This window comes from Henckelia pumila, chromosome 4 (genome assembly GCF_033568475.1).
Source record: "Henckelia pumila isolate YLH828 chromosome 4, ASM3356847v2, whole genome shotgun sequence".
Lineage (NCBI taxonomy): Eukaryota > Viridiplantae > Streptophyta > Magnoliopsida > Lamiales > Gesneriaceae > Henckelia > Henckelia pumila.
The window spans coordinates 65888938-65906773 of NC_133123.1; the positions used below are offsets into that span (position 1 = coordinate 65888938).

Here is a 17836-nt window from a genome sequence, read left to right on the forward strand (position 1 = left end):
TTTCTTGACAAAATACCTTATAATATTATTTTAAGGCTCATAAAACTCATAAAATATTTTTGGCTAAGAATTTTGGTATCTCGTCCGTCCACGATCCCGTCTACGCGATCAAAAATAATAAATTCCTTAAAAATCTAGAATTTCCATAATTATGGGTTAAATGCTAAAATAAATTAAATCATTCATATAAATCACATAATATCACATAAATACATTTAACCCTTAATTAAAAATTAATTTCTCCTAATTATGCATGCGGATTTACGTATAAAATTTCCGGGTGTTACAGTTGAAGCCAAAACCAAATCTTTTTCTGTTCATCTGCTCTATTTGTTGCCAAGTCATCAGAATAGGTTTTTCATTTTCATTTTCCCTAACTGCTCGTACAAAGTTTATGTATTTTCCTTTGCACATGTTCAGTTTGGGTAAAGTACTTGATTCACCAGTTTCCACTGTCTTACCAAATCCAAGACCAGTTTTGTCATGAAGTGGTCTTTGTGAATCATTCATTTCTGTCAACAGGCTCGAATATTTATTCCAAGATCTTATAATTTCATCCATGTTATGTTTTTCCATTGTAAGATTCTTGATATCGATCTTGAGCTGTTCATTCTCCGTTCGGAGCACAACAATCTCTGTTTCAAGACAGTTTATCTCAACTGATTGTTCCCAGGAGAGTTCAGTTGAGTTGTCTTACAGATCCTTTTGCTTGGCTCTGACTTCATCGAATGCTAAGGACAGTTGATGGTATTCATTTGTCATATCATGAAGAGCTTTGATTAGCTCTTCTCTGGTAAACTTCTCAAAGCTGAAATCAAATAACTGCTCACTAGTGGATGGAAGTTCATGATCATTTGCCATAAGACATTTGACTTCTTCTTGATCATCACTTGAGCTAGAGGAGCCATTTGATTCCTCTGAATCACTATCTGTTTCTGCCCACTTGGTTTTGTTGTCCTTTGCAACCAATGCTTCATGCTTCTGTCTTGAGGTGTGTCTATCATTCTTTGAACTTTTTCTTTTGTCAAAGTTCTTAGGTTTGGGACAATCGGCAATGAAATGTCCTGTTTTGCCACAGTTGAAATAGCTTCTTGGATCTTTAGCTGAATCTTTCTTTTGGAAATTTCTTCTGTGTGATCCTTCTTGGTTTCTTCTGATGAATTTGCCGAACTTCTTCACAAATAAGGACATGGAATCACTGCTCAGTTGTTCTGCTGACTTTTCTGATTTGGCTGGTGACTCAATTTTTACTGCGGTCAAGGCCTTGGTCAATTGTGAGGTAGACTGATCTTCCTCTCAAGTCTGCAACTCGAATTCATATGCTTTTAAATCTGCAAACAGGTCATGCAGCTCTAATTTGTTCAAGTCCTTTGATTCTCTCATGGCCATTGTCTTTACATCTCATTCTTTAGGAAGACCTCGAATTACTTTGAGAATAACTTCTCTGTTGGGATATGTTTTTCCTAGACCATTAAGCTCAATAACAATGCTGCTTACTCTCTCATCAAATTCTGTCATTGATTCTTCTGGTTTCATCTTGATGTTGTAAAATTTTTGAGTGGCGACAGATAGTTTGTTTTCTTTTGTCTGTTCATTTCCTTCACAGAGTTGAATCAATTTTTCCCAAATCTCCTTTCCTGTTTTGCATGTCTTGATTTTGCTAAAAGTATTCTTGTCAAGTGTTTTGTACAAGATATCTTTAGCTACATTATCAATATTTGCCTTCTTTTTATCTTCAGCAGTCCATTCAATTTTGGGTTTCTCAATATACTGTGGACCACCTCCAGAAAGAGCTATAGCAGTGTTGACTTTGGTGATTGCAAGAGGTCCATCTGTGATGACAAACCACATATCATCGTCTACTGCTAATAGGTGTGCTTGCATTCGAATCTTCCAGTCGTCAAAATCCTTTTTCGAGAACATGGGGATTTTGCTGAAAGAGGTCATTTTGGTTTAGTGTTTTGTAAAAAAGATAATAAGCTCTCTGATATCACTTGTTAGGATCGGTTGAAAGTCTAGAGGGGGGGTGAATATACTTTCAAGCAATTTATGAGAATATTTTGAACTTGATCGGTTAATGAACAAGCTCGATGATTATCTTAGTGTCGAATACAGTTTGGCAAACAAGATATGTGCGGAAAGATGTCAAACTGTAGATTTGAAAACACTGAGTAAATATCAGTTTAAGGTATGTGGTGAGTGATGAATAAACTGAAAGTGACCACTAGTAGAATTTATGCATATTACTTCGCTATTTTTTACTTCGCCAATCACTATTGCCGAAGTAATACATAATTATTTACTTCGGTAATATAATTAACGAAGTAAAAATTATTTTAAACTTCATCAATTAAAAAAACGGGCTTCACTTAAATTTTCAAGTGACCTTTTACTTCATGAAGTATAATTTGATGAAGTAAAAAGGTAAAAATAAAACTTTTAATTTGTATTTGGTGAAGTAAAAGGTAATTTGTTTATCCATTTACATTTTCTCGTATAGCATCGTCTCCCCCCTTCTCTCGATCTCTCCAGTGCAAATTTATTTAGGGCTTCCCTATTCGTCTCCCTCCTTTCTCTATTTCGTTCCAGCTTGCTCCCCGCTTATACACATTCAAGCACGTATGGATATATGATGCATTGGAGTTTCTGAATATGTTGATGGTTTGTATATGGTTTCTGCAGCTATCGAATCCTCCGACCGGACGCTCTCACCTCCGAATCGATTCATTTTACCCGTTCGTATGAATTTCTGATCTCTCAAAGCCTTGTGCCCTATTACTTCATCCCGTATTGTTTTTCTCCATTTGTAAATCTGAGAAATTTCATCACCGCCGGGATTTTTGTTTGTGGTATAATCGGTGGATGCCGATCACTTTACGTTTTAGGGCTTGAGGTACTTGATATTTTCATTTGATTTGTGGTTTTTCGTTTATTCGATAATTTTTTTAGTTCTTCGGGGGCCTAATTGTTTGTGTAAGTATTGTTTGTGTAATTACTATTTTTGGTGATTTGGTTTGGGTAAAATTGTGTGTGAATTCGAGTTTTGATTGCTTGTATAGAGAAGATTTTCGAGGGTTGACTCGACATGATTAGTTGGTATTCGATTATTTGTAATGTTAATATATAGTGGTGATTAGGATTCTGAAATTAATTCTAGCTTTTAATTGTCTGTGTAATTGTTTGTGTAATTACTGTTTTTTGGTGATTTGGTTTGGGTAATTCTGTATGAATTCGGGTTTTGATTTCTTTGTATAGAGAAGATTTTCGAGGGTTGACTCGACGTGATTAGTTGGTGTTCGATTATCTGTAATGTTAATATACCGTGGTAATTAGGATTTTGAAATTATTCTAGCTTTTAAAGGAGAATAATGAAACGAAATTAGTTGTGGTGTTCCAGTGACCGGATTTTTATGAAATTTCATTTTTTTGTTTTTGACTTGCTCCATTTTTTTGAGAAGGAATGGAAAATGAACCAGATAAGAGGTCAGACTCTTCTTCTTCAATATAAAGTGGAGTACATCAGCTTGCATTATGTTATGACTTGCTCCATTTTTTGAGAAGGACAAGGACGCAAAATAAATTAATATTCAGGAAAGATATTGTATGGGTTTTTGTTGGAAATCTGTGGAGTATATATCAACATCGATTTTCCAGATTTGAAACAAAATGGTAGTGAAGACAAGAGAGTACTCGTGGAATGAACTCTACCTTTTTGTTGAAGGATTAATATTTGTTATATTTACTTGCAAGTATTTCAATATTTCTCCCCTCATTTAATTCATCACTGTCGTTTCTTTGTTCTTCACAGATAATGGAACTTCTCAAGAAATTTTTAGTTTTGAAAACACCGTTACGGGTGCCGTTCGCTGCAATAGTTTGCCGGTTGCATCGAGTACTTCTGCACTAGGACCAGATACTCTACCTGAGACTCAGGCCGACAAACACTTAATTCCAGATTCTAAGAGGATTACCATGAAATCTCTTGTCCAAAAATCAACTAACTGAGTTGAGAGGTAAAACCTTGAAATGAATTGGTTTCTTCACTTGGAGGTACGTAAAACTCTCTATATTTTGTTTATTTCTCTGTCTAGTTTACAAAGAATTTCAAGTTTTTTCTTCATTATAAAAAAAGAATTCAGTGTTCTTTTGACAACTTGACCCTGTTTTTCCTTGTGTATACGCGATAATATTCTTTTAGTTTTTTTGAGATTTCTGTAGGTTTTTGACAACTTTACCCTGTTTTGTCCATGGCACATGAGGTGCATCAATATATCATTGCTGCTAGGAAGAAGGTTCCCATTAAGGCTAAGATGGCCTTCATGACTACTCCCTAGAGTCATGACGAGATGTGTAAGTTTATTTTGAGAAAGGTAAATGCAGTGTCATTTGTCCTTAGTTCAGAATTGTCACATGCTTTTTCAGTCAATTATCACCCCTGCAACACCATTCCTCTTAGATGCTTATGCGGTCAATCATGGATTAACCTGCATCTTAATGGAATAACACAACTTATTTATTTCTGTTGGTGTTCCAAGTTATTTGAAACAACTTTAGAATATGTTGGAAGCGATTATTTATGCTTTCCTCTTTGGGACAAATTCATTGAGTATGAAATTTCAGAACAAGATTGGTGTAGTGTTGCAACATTATGCACACGGGTGTTGGAAATTCCAAATCAGCAGCTGGATCGCTATTTTGAAGGGTAATATTTTAAATTTCGTTTAGTTGCCTTCGTTTCAATTTTTTCCTCTAATCACTCTGTATAGTAAAAGAATGCCTTGGGAATCCTAATGGTATTCAATTTAATTTTGAGTAACTGCTTGTTTTGTTTTATCTAAAAACAGTTTGTTTGTATGTCATATAATTTTACAGGTAATAAACACATTTTTTCTGAATGAATAGTTTGTGTTATTACAACCACGTTAATTCTTGATAGCACTGCTGAGTGCTATTTTATCTTATTGTGATGTTACAGTTCAAAAGAGTTTATTGTCAATAGGCCTCTATCATAATTGAGAACAATTGGAAGCTGCTGCCACAACTTTTACAAATTTAGAAACTAATGGTGAGGAAAACGAGGGAGAGATCCCCACTGGTGCTTTGGAACAGTCTTTTAAACATCTTAACAAAAGCTTAAAGGATGCGAGGCATGCACCAGCGTTTTTCTTTCCTGGTTGTTCTTCTGAAATTTTAAATTTCTATTAAATTGATTATTAAATTGTTTTTCCTAATACTCTATTGGGTTGCTCTTGCTTCCCTTTTATCCGCATTGCTTCACTGCTAGTATTCATCCTAAAAATAGTTCATTGAGAAACCATGTTTATGTAGGAATGTATTGGGAAGGCAATTCTTGTCCAAAGAAGATAGTACAGTTAATGTGACCTGTGATTTGCGAACCAGTAAGAATTATGTAGCTCATGCACATATATTGATTGCAACAGAGGAGTTCATGAAGTACATGTTGAGGAAATATAAATGTGTTGGTGAAGTGTATTTACATTATGCAGCTCAATCTCGCCAAATGAAGAAAGCCATGCCGAAGATCAAGATGAGTAAGCTGGTTAGATCCTAGGTTCCAGCTTAGGCATTATATCCTTGTGGAAAATTGCTGTAGTTTTTACTCATTTGTTCATTTGTGTTTTTGCGCCGCAGGTCTCGCAATATTTGTTGATTCTATCTTTTGGAGGGGTTGCCCATGAGCTGGAGTTTAGCTTGTTGTCTGAACATGATATAATTTAATTACAGATAGGTTAGACAAAAAAGCTTATTTCAAGACACTAGTAATCACACTTTGAATGTGATTCTGATGTTTCTAATGGCTTTGCACACGTTATTGCTGTTATTAGTGGCATACTTGGTTGCATTATGAGCTATTGTTATTACACGGAGTCCACATATAATAAAAAGTGTATAGTAAATGGGCTAAATGTTTTTGGTTTATTGCAAAAACTATATATCATTGTTGTATTATCTGCTAAGAGTATTTTAAAATTTATTATACTCAGGCAGTGGCAAGAGCTACCTGGCAAAGATGTTACGTGATCTCGAGGTTGAAAATGGTGGCAGTATTCCACGAATTCACTCCATGTGCAAGGTAATATGTTGGGACACACCGAGAAGAAGCATTTAATTTAATGTTATTTCTCTTGTAGCCTACATATGTAATGATGTGGCCTAAAAGTTAAAAGGGTTGTGATGTGAGTATATAGTTTTATAAGCCACAAGCATGCAAGCCTGTTAAATTATTTGTCAGTCTATTTGAATTTTTGAGATTGTAGTGAAAGGTTTACTGTGAATATAGATTTAATATATTTTATATCCTCCTCTTAACTGTTTTCATTGCTTTTATTATTCTTGCTATAACATTTTGTTTGTCTATCAGGCTTATAGTTCAAGCATGCTGAAGGCATTTAAAAAAACCCTTGATGAAGGGGTTTTCTCCTTTGTAATTGGTATGGCCTTTCTGTAGAGAAAGCACAAGTTATTTTCAAAATGATAATTTCTTTGTTTTGTTGCTTTTAATATCTGTTTTTGTTTACTCTATTTACATTAAAGAAGTTCTAAGGTGAATAAAGCAAAACTGGTCACTTTGTTTTTCATTTTCATGATGTTTTTTTGTGAATTTATTGGCATTTTCGCTTTAAATTAGCATTTCTTGTGAAAATTTACATTTGGAGAAGATGGTGAGTTTTTTTTTTATTTTATACTTGGTTGATGGTGAGCATATGAGCATGAATTTTTCAAAGAATTCTTATTTGTGTTTTACTTGTGCACTGGTTATAATAGTGCAATTGGTTTTATGTGTTTTTATGGAATATAATCTTCAACTCTGCTTGTCCAATTATTTGTTTGTTAAATAGCTTGTAGTTATCATTTTTTGTTTAACGTCGCTAGAAGACAAGACCTAACGCATTATGCTAACACTGGTTTGTACTCCAATTTCGATAAAGTTTTATGTCAGTTTTGAATTGTTCTTTGTGTTACTTGCGTGATTGAGCCCACAGTCACAAGATTAGTCTGGACTATCATGCATGAAAGTTGCAACCTTTTTAATTTAAGTTAATGATATCCTATTTTCTAAATTAAGATAATGCAAGCCACACTATAAGCATGTATCATCTTATGCATTAAGTCTGTAATCTCATAGATGTTTTTACTTTCAAGTGACTTCACCAAGAAACAATATATGTTTACTTGATTCCTGAAGATGATGACATTCTTATTGATGTCGAGATATCTTTTTTTTTTTTACATTTTAGTTTGCAGGATCCATCGAGAACATTACAGCCAAGATCAATTTGACGAAGTTAAAAGTGAATGGGGTGAATTCGTCTACTCCTATTTAGGTGCCTAAACGTGTCATGTATATTGGGATAATACTTTGTTTTCTCTGTTTGAATACACTTCTAGTTTTGTGGAAATACTTGTGGATACATGCATATTTCTGGGTAATTTTGGTGGATATACTTTTTGATGTATGGATGTTTGTCGTTTTGAGATGAATAATTTATTAATTTTATTAGTCTATTTTGAGTTTCAAAAATATATTTATATTGTGGCATTATTGTATCTAAATTTTAATGTAGTAAAACATATGTTTTTACTTCACTAAAATTAAATGGTGAAGTTAAATAAATAATTTACTTCACCATAAATCCGTAGCTATGAAGTCGTTCAAAGAATTTACTTCATCAGTCCATATAAATGATGTAATCATATATCTTCTATTACTTCGGCAATTTCACTAATCGACGGAGAAAACATATATCTTTTACTTCATCAATTATTGAACTTACCGAAGTACAAGATATTTTTTTGTTTCGTGGATTAGTGAAATTGCCGAAGTAAAAGACTTCTTCTACTTTGTCAATTAGTGTCATTGCCAAAGTGTAAGCATTTCTTTTACTTCGGTAATTTCATTAATCGACGAAGTACAAACATATCTTTTACTTTGGTAATTTATGAAATTAACGAAGTAAATGATTTTATTTTACTTCGTTAATTAATTAAATTACCGAAGTAAAATATATGTTTTTACTTCGGCATCAGCCCAATCCTGAATCGGTTTTGGCTCCATGAACCTCGCAAAGACTTCGGTAATTTCAATGCTACGACTTCAGTTATAATGCGAAGTAAAACAGTACCTATTACTTCACGTGACACTACTTCGGTAATTATCTATCTACGACTTCGGTTAATAACCGAAGTCTTTTGCGATTTTTCTACTAGTGGACACCCGTGGTTGTTTATGGATGTTCGGAGATTTCAATCACTCCTACGTCACCCCTTCTTCCACCTCGGAAGGATATCACTAGAAGACTTTGATTTATACAAGTAATTTGCACAAACCCAATCCAGTTTCGGACTTAGACACTGCCTAAATAAGAACTTCTAGTAGAACACTTTAGTTTCAATCCTAGACTGATAGTATATAGAGAATAATACAACTCAGAATCTTTTAGCACAAAGATTGATCCTTCAATGATCTGTATACTACTTTGAACGTTTGTGCTTTCGAGCTCCTTGAGCAATTCTTGAGCGTAATAAGCTTTTTGTGTTCTTGCAAAAATAATAGAGTTTTCTGAACGTGCGCCTCTTTGAGTTGTTGATCGAGATCCCTATTTATACTCTTTAGATTTCTAACGGTCATAAATTTTAATTGTCCTTCTGATAAGATTTTGAATTATTCCCGTTGGAATTGTCACTATCATCAACGAATTCTAGAGCCGACATTCCCTTAGGATCGCGGCACTACCTTCTGCAGAGATGTCAGAGTACGGATGATCTTATCCGGAAATAGCTCGGTAGTTAAACTATTGTGGCCTCCTGAAGTAGTGAGTTTTAGCAGGGGTAAACTGATGAATTCAGTTTAGCGAGGTAAACTGCTTTGTATCCCTGAAGCAAGCAGTTTAGCGAGGTCAACTCAGTTTAGCGAGGTTTTTGATGGTTTAGTTTTAGTGATGCAGTTTTGGTAGCGTTCACTTTATCTGTGACGTCACCATTTCCTGTGTAGTGACCCTGCATGGAATCACCTACTAACTGACAACTAATAGCATGCATTAAACTTAATACATCAAGATACTTAAACAGAGTAAATCGTGTGGAAACATAATCCATAGTTTACATATCAGCTTAGTAAAACAAGTTCAGGCTTAATATTGTAGTGATACAACCATATCAAAGAACTTAAAAAAATAAACATTATACAGCTAAACAAATCCTGCTGTATAAAGTCCCCTGACAGGCTCCGGCTCTCTAGTCCTTCCTCGAACTACCAGCTCCGTCCATCCTGCGACCTGTCCCATGGAATAGGGTGTCCAAGATAACAACTAGGACGTGAGCGCTAACGTCCAGTACATAAACATGAGTAAACATATGTATATAGTGCATGCAACATGATGACTGGTAAAGGGTCATCTGAAAAGTCATGCTCAGTACCGGCGCCACATGAGTACTGCCACCGCACGGATCAACCTATGGGTGCAACCAAACTCGTCAAGTACACCAGAGTAGTCAGACATAAATGTCCCCGCCGTCGCGGTACTCTCAGTGATAGACTATCGAGTATAGAGCTGAGCGACTCTATAATCAGGTATATCAAAGTATAGGCTCAATGTGTATATGCACATGACATATGAATATAGAAAGCGGTAAATCATATATCATGCCATATAATAATAACAAATAAATGCAACATATAAACATGTATACTCGCTGGCAATCTCAGTGAATGTGTACGTACCTCTAAGCTAGTTCAAGTATAGTAGGATCCTAGGTTCTAAGACTATATTCAGAAGTTTATCGTATTACTACACAAGTTCTATAAGCCTTAACTAAGCTAATAAGTACTCCCAAAACTTAAATAGATTCCCGGACCATACCTTCGTCCGTCGATAGCCCTTTGAAGTCGCTAGTCCCGGATGACTATAACCACTCCTTGGTTATTCAAGAACCTCTATTATAACCGATAGGGCCCTCAAGTTTATAACTCACACTATATAACTGGAGAAGAAAACTCGGAAATTCGTAATCAGAAATGAATCTGAAGGCCCCTATTTATAGGAAAATTTTCGAACGAGTTCGGGCCCTCCGAACTGGGGTTCGGATCGTTCGATCCAACTCAATGCATGCATGCAAGCCACGTCGGGTTTGGAGCCTCCGAACTCAGGTTCGAATCGTCCGAACTTCTCTTCGTCCGACACTTGTCAAAATCCATGGCTGAGTAATCCTGCTTGCATGGCATGAGGGAGTTCGGGCCGTCCGATCCTTAGTTCGGATCGTCCGAACTTGCCTTAACTCCAAAGTCAACAAGCCATCTTCGGAGCCCCCGAGTTGCTGAGTTTGGGCCGTCCGAAGTCTTCTTCGGACCGTCCGAGCTGGCTCAAAAAATGAAAATCCAATTCTTGATTCTGAAGTCCGATTAAGCCCCGGAATTGGTTAATTACCAACCCTTAATCATGTTTAACTTATTATTATCTTAAAATAGAATCTGGGTTACTACATCCTGAATATCATTTTAGCCCTTTGTGTTGTTGCTCAATTAGTTTGGCTTTGTTTTGTAAATACCAAAACTAAATTTTCCAACATAAACTATTGTAAAAAAAATTAATGACTTAAGAAAGTATTTAAATCTTGTTCGAAAAATGAAAAAAAAAAATTCTTAAGATAAAAATTATAATTAAAAAGTGTATATATAAAAATACATTTTGAAGATAAAAAAGATTGAGATAGAGAGGAGAGGATATGAGAGGAGACGTGAAAGGGAGAAAGAAAGAGAAGGAGAAAGAGAAAATTTATATGTAAATGATGAGTTTTAAAAATATATCCAAATCTTTAGGTTTGATCAAAGAAAATTGTAGATAATTTATAGTTTTACTTTATGTTTTAATGTTTTTATGTTAATGAATTCAATCAATTTGACTTTAAAATAATTCGACCTGTTCACGATCAAATAACCTTTTTATATGACAAGTATAATTAAATCAAAGAAAGCATCAATTAAATTCAAAATAAAGTATTGTCGTAGTACAAGGCTTGCAGTAATTGTTACAAAGATGTTATCAAAACTTCTGATGGATTTAATTGCAAATATTATGTCAAGATCAATATAAAAAATGTCATAAGGTACTCACCTATGCTAAACTCTATATAGATTCTTAATCAAAAAAAGTAATTATTGTGTATAAATTTTCACAATTGATTTTTTAGGTACCAAATAACAATAATCATCCAAGATCAAAGTGAAATGTCTAAATTAAGTGTCATTGTTTGAAGAAACGTTGTAGTGTCATTTATTGGTTGTTCTATTGAAAAATACACCAACATGCACACTTGTAAATTAATTTAAAATATTCATTTCAATATTTTTATATTTATTAAATGTATTTTATATTGTAGAGACCATGTACACTGGAACAAAAAAACATACTTTATCACCCAAGAAAATAAGATCACAAGTTTTTCTTTCAAATTAGATAATTTCATCTTATATAAAAATGTGACGCTATAAATAATTGAAGAGGGTTTTGAGAAACCAGAACAATGAAAGACAAATGTTACAGATAATTAGAAACAAAATACTCATTATAAAATAAATAAAATACAAACTGATGATAAGAGAAGAACAGACGCAAACAAAACAACAAAACCTTATAAAGAGAATCAAAGTCATTCGTCTCCAAAAAAGTTATCGCAATGATTCAAGATTACGAGAGGATTGGTGATTTTAATAGAAGAATCAAGAAACTCAAACAAAAAAAACAACATAGTCATGATTAAAAAGTAAAAATTAAGCGGCAGAAAAAATTTATAATACTTTTTAATATCGAGAATTTAAAATGAACACCATGTTTTTTATTCAAATTTCAATGGACAATAAAAATTTTGTTTTCTCAAATAAATCTACATAAATATTTAATTTATCTTTAAATTCTTATAATTTCATTTTTTAAGATCGTATAATACGTGCAACGCATGTCCTACTTACTAGTTATTAAAATGTGTGTGCGTGTGTGTGTTTGTATACGGATGGATTTGGGAGTAGAATTTAATTGGAAAGCACACCGTTGAAATTTTCACCCACTTTTTACCGTATTTGTTATGTTTATTTATTTTTTTTTCCACCAACTTAAGATTTAGTTTCAAGTTTGATATTTTATCAAACAAAATCATTGGTTTGTCCCAAAAAAAATCCCCTTGACAATATATTTCAAATTTCAACTAGTTTGTATTTGAAAGTTACCTCGACAAAGACCACTTTCAAATCTTCTCAGTCGGACCAATTGATAAAGACTCAATTTGATTCTCGGCAACACAACAAAGAAATGAGAATGACACAAGGTACGTAATATTGAATTGAAAAGATAATCCCAGAGTTTCCTCTATTACAAGAGTTTACACACTCTCCTCTAGCTACTGCTAGTATAAACTCACAAGATAACTGAATGAATCTATCACACACTCCCACATGTTCTTATAACTAATTATCCCGCTCAACTAGCTTCTTTCTTCTAAATCCTATAATCCAAACATAACTCAGAAAAATTTGCCTCTGATATCTCATTTTATTTAATCAACTAACAAAAACCTCGTTTCTATGTAGAAGCTAATTTTTCTAGGTAATAAATTTTCATATTAGTAATATTAATTTTCCATAACTTCCGTAATAATCATTGCTTTCATCTATTTAAATTCTTTGGACAATAATTATCAATCATAGCAAAAAATATTTATAAACGAGGAAATTTTTTATTTTTGATCTTTTATATTTCATGTTATCAGGAGTCTCGTTGAATCGAGGGTATTAAATCTACTCTAATAAAACTAGATGATGATCTTCTTCAAAATAACAAAAGTTCAAAATGAGATAGAAATATAATTGACGATAATGATTTCACTCTTTTTATTTATTTTTTAAATCAAGAGGATTACATGACAATACACACAATAAAACCATAGTACAAAAAGACTAAAAGTAAAATTAACGATCTCCCTGAAAAGTGAAAACTTGAACTCCAAAGTCCAAACTATTAAAATATTTGTTACTTTTGATTTTAATAATAATTCTTTTATTCCAAAGGAACTTTATGGAGCATCCGATTTTCCCTCTATAAATGAGAGCCGAAACCACCTTCCCAAAACCCCTCCTTTTCTTCTTCTTCTTCAGTCTTTCACCCACAGTGCCCTAATTTTTCAATTTCAATCTCGATCGATCTGCTCCATTACTCCAAACTCTGCTGAAATCTTTCTCGATTTCACCGCATAATCAAATTCCGTCGCCTTTGAATCGATAGGTTTTGGGGATTTAATTTCAATTCGGTCTTAAATGCTCCACCCATTTACCCTAATTTTTCATATTCATGTCTGCGATTCTGACTGAACTCTTCCTCTCGGAGGGTTTTATGATAAATTCATCGTACAGGCGCAGGGCCCATCTTGTTCAATCCTTCTCTGTCGTCTTCCTCTACTGGTTTTACTGCATTTCATGATTTCCCTAATTTTCTGAACTGGAATTATTATTATATATATTAATATTATTATTAGCGGTATAAAATTATCGGATCAAGAACAGATATAGCTTAGAATAAATACAGGATTTTCAGAAAATTTGAGCTCGGATTTTCATATTTAAATGGATTCGTCAAGTGGGATCTCTTCAATTTCATCTGGGTTTCAGAATTCAGGCTCCGAGGAAAATCTGCAGCTGCTGCTATTGGACCAGCGGAGAAGAAAGCGCATGATCTCCAACCGCGAGTCGGCTCGCCGGAGCCGGCTCAGGAAACAGAAGCGGCTCGACGACTTGATGGCTCAGGTGGCTGAGCTCAGGAAAGAGAATCGCCAGATCCTCAACCGCCTCAATGTCACTACACAGCATTACCTGAATGTCGAAGCCGAGAATGCTGTTATCAGAGCTCAAGCCGCCGAGCTGAGCCACCGGCTCCAGTCGCTGGACGAGATAGCCAGCTTCGTGAGCGTCTGCGGAGGCTTCTGCGCCGCGGCTGAGGAGGAGCCGGCCTGTGTCTTGGCTGAACCGGCTTGGGATTACTTTGGGATTAATAATATGAGCCAGCCGATTATTATGGAACCTGGATTTGAGTATTGATTCCGATCTCCAATTACCTTTTATTATAATTATAATTATAATATTATCATAATAATAATAATCATTAGTTAATTAATTAATTAATTAATGGAGCAGGATGGTTAAGAAGTATATTACAAGGAAAAATATTAAATATTAATTATAATAATTATTGTTATTGTGGTATTAAGGTTCTTGTGATGGGGCTTTATAATGAGTAACTAAAGATCAAGAACTTTTGTAATTGTATTATGCTCTCAAAGTATGCAATAAATAGTTTATCTTATGCTAATTCTTTTGCTCAATCTTTGCTAACAACTAAATCTTTGATAATAGCTCATAATTACCGAGATTGTGTTTAAATTGATGGGGTTTGAGAGTATAATTTTTAACGCATCAAAATCTATTATTATTATTATTATTATTATTATTATTATTATTATTATTATTATTATTATTATTATTATTATTATTATTATATATGTAATATAAGAACATTTACAGAAGTCATTGTCAATGTCACGTGTGGGAATCTTCACCAATGATGGATTATATAAATTTCACAATATAAAAATGTATTTGAATCTATAATTAATATGTTGCTTCAAATCCACTTGTTAAATCAAATCAGACCCTCTTACACAAATATTGGTTCAAATAATATAAAGCTTCTTGATGAATTTTTAGTTTGTTTTTTCACTGGAGATGAGTTTTTAGTTTTATATACAATAAAAAGGGACGAATTGAAGATACAATATTAATTTTTTTTTAAAAAAAAAGAAAAGTAAGTAAATTTCAGCTATTTTATTTGTAGGATCTCAAATCTGGAAGACAAATCCCACGTGCGGGGATCTTCACAAAGTACGGTAATTCGCTAATACACGGGAGCAGTCAGATCATAATTAATTTGTACTAACATTTATTATTTATATATACAATATTATACATGTTTATCGTAGTTTTCCTTAAAAACGAGAAATGAGCAATAAATCCTTGTAGAAACTTGAATTTGTTGTCGGTCCCTGCATCAGAATTCTTTTCTTCCAACTTTATTTGAGCTCTCTAATTGAGCTGTAACTACTAAATTGCCCTCAAATGTTATTGAAACTCATCAATGCCCAATTGAACAATAAATATTTTTTTTAATACAATTCTCTCTCCTTCCAATCTTTCGTCTCCCCAACCTCCTTCTACTTGACCCTTCATGGCTAAACCAGCAACGATCTATAAATTTGCGTCGAATTTTGGTGCCAAAAAATGAGGCGAAGGAGTTTAAAGTAAAGAGGCGTTGGATTTTGAAAATATTTGTGAAGAACCGACATCCAAACAACAACTTCGAGGTATTATTTATTTTTTTATTGCTGGAAAATTAAAAAAACTTTTTAGATGTAATTTCATCTTGATGATTGTTTCTTTTTTAATCTTTTTCAATTGAGTGTAGTTGTTATGTTGAAGTTTCGTACATCGTTTGAATTATATAGATTTGATGGCCAATATTTAGGTTTTACGTTTCTCAGTGGGTTTGAGTTTCATCTCAACCAATTATAGATTGATTATCTGAAATTCTTTATTGTTCTTGATTATAACAATTTTGTTGCCAATTTTTATAGTTTAGTACTGGATTATAAAGATTATATTGGATAGTCTTTATAGTATTCGAATCTGCTATTTAAAACTGTGATTTTGTGATATTTTTTGTTGCAGAATGAGTTATGAATAAAGTCACGATCTTCATTTTTGATCTTATTGAATTGAATATTATGTTTTTATTGATTATGTTGAAAATAAAATATGTAAGTGGTTCTTACAACCTTGTGTTGTTTTGTTGTTATAAATACAAAAAGCATATGTTTGTGATCTCAATATATAATCTATGAGTGTATTTTGATAGATATATTTAGGAGCCTCGACAAAAAACGTGCAGATATTTCTTTGGAATTCATGATTATGCAATACATAGCACCACATCATAAGATGTTCGTATTTCTAAAGATTACGATAATGTTCTTATTATGATTAATTTTTATATGTGAATGAAACTCACAATGATCGAATTGAGGGCAGAAAACAAACATTAACATCTCAACATTTTTTTTTTATTTTGAGAGGTAATATATCTGTGTGTGTGTGTGTCGTCATATTGAGTTTTTTTTTATCACGGTTTATGTTACATCTATTAATATTGAAATTATGTTTTGATATTATTGTTTTGTATATTTGATCAATGTTTTAGTAGTAATATTATTTACATTATGTACCTTGTATATGAGATTTTATAATTATTGTTTCTTATTTATATTTTTAATTTTATATTAAATTGATAAGGGTTCATGAGGAAGACACACAATTAAGGATCACAAATTGGATACATGCGTTGAAAAAAGCTATATAGCAAATGAAATCGTAGAGCCGATACATATTAGATCGCGAATGTGGTAAAATAAAAATTGAGATGCGAGATCTCTTATAATCTTTCTACTATTCAGAGCAACTTGCAAAGAGATTATAGGGTAGAGTTAGACTACTGCAACGTGTGAAAAGACAAGATGTTGGTGAGGCAGGATATTCATGGCACATATAAAGAAGACTAAGATTGATTATGATGATACTATCAGAGATCCAGATATTATCAAGATAGTAGAGAAACTATTTGTTGGGAATCATTTTTATCTATCATGTGAAATTATTTTGTAATTATGGTTAATTTAGACTTTTTGTTGCTAGAATTTATTGTTGTGGTTGAGAATGATGCTAGACACATGAGTAATATATTATGTTAGATTTTGGTACATGCTATTTTTTATTGAGGTTGTAGGAATTAGTTGCAATATGTTTATGAAATTTTTTTGTTTCAAAACTTCTTTTATTGGTTCATTTATGAATGACAAGTTGATATACATGAGTATTCATGGTCAAACTATTATTCGAATACAGAATTTGTTATATAATTTAAAATTTCAAGTATACTAATTGATATTTACTAATTAGTATTAATTTGATACTAATTGACAAATTTGGTACTAATTGGTAGTCTCTTTTATCCCAGCAAATACAATAATTTATACTGAATTAGGCCTCATGTATACTCTTTTTGTTAATGTGTTGTACTAGACCTCATGATAGGCGTGCAAATGTATTTGAACGACAATTCATTCGACAATAAAAACATAAATAAAATCTTCTTGTGTGTGCAGAGAATGAGTCTCTCTCATACCCAATTATTTTTTTGTTTATGCCGTAAATATTCGAGATTGTTCCAAATTAATATGAAATGATTCTGAATCCTGGACAATTTGATCCTAATTTATTTTCACTTGGCAAGGTTGGTCTTGTGGCTAAAATTTTATCCCGGTAAGTAGAATAATTTATGCTGAATTATGCCGCATTTGTACTCTTATTGTTTATGTGTTGTGCCAAACAATATGATCATACATGCTCTTTTAATAGTGGACGTCAAATATAAATTTTATCTTACTAATTAAGCTAATCAATGTCTAAATATTATATTTAACAAATTTTAAAGTTTATAATGACATCTAGTTTTGCAATTGTAGTCATTGTACAATGAATAATATCACCATATATGATCTCATTCAATAATGAACAATGCATTCATCTTAAACAATTGTCAAAGTAGTACACATGCTATTACATGACCAATACCAATGTAATTTGACGACAATTCATACGAATGAAAACTTATTATAAACATTATAATATGCATTATGCACAAAATCATAACATCTTCGTGTGTCT

The 17836-nt window shown here is 32.9% G+C and overlaps 2 protein-coding genes across 8 annotated transcripts; both read left to right on the forward strand.

Moving 5' to 3' along the window:
* Positions 1-2497: 2497 nt before the first annotated feature.
* Positions 2498-7551, forward strand: LOC140865013 (uncharacterized). 7 transcript variants are annotated; one of them, XR_012144459.1, is made up of 9 exons: positions 2498-2893; positions 3809-4702; positions 4976-5065; positions 5329-5399; positions 5508-5560; positions 5653-5749; positions 6006-6094; positions 6383-6452; positions 7260-7551. XR_012144459.1 is itself a non-coding variant. In XM_073269491.1 (8 exons), the coding sequence occupies exons 2-5, from the start codon at positions 4347-4349 to the stop codon at positions 5737-5739; spliced, it is 567 nt and encodes a 188-aa protein (XP_073125592.1). In that variant the 5' UTR covers positions 2498-2893; positions 3809-4346; the 3' UTR covers positions 5740-5749; positions 6006-6094; positions 6383-6452; positions 7260-7551. The 7 variants fall into 7 exon arrangements, 6 of the variants coding, with proteins under 6 accessions (XP_073125592.1, XP_073125595.1, XP_073125593.1 ...); XM_073269491.1 differs by lacking the exon at positions 4976-5065; XM_073269494.1 differs by lacking the exon at positions 4976-5065 and having other exon boundaries at positions 5508-5552.
* A 6079-nt stretch (positions 7552-13630) lies between these two features.
* On the forward strand, positions 13631-14101 carry LOC140861110 (bZIP transcription factor 44-like). Its single transcript, XM_073264113.1, has one exon. It carries the CDS (start codon positions 13631-13633, stop codon positions 14099-14101), a length of 471 nt encoding a protein of 156 aa, XP_073120214.1.
* Positions 14102-17836: the final 3735 nt, after the last annotated feature.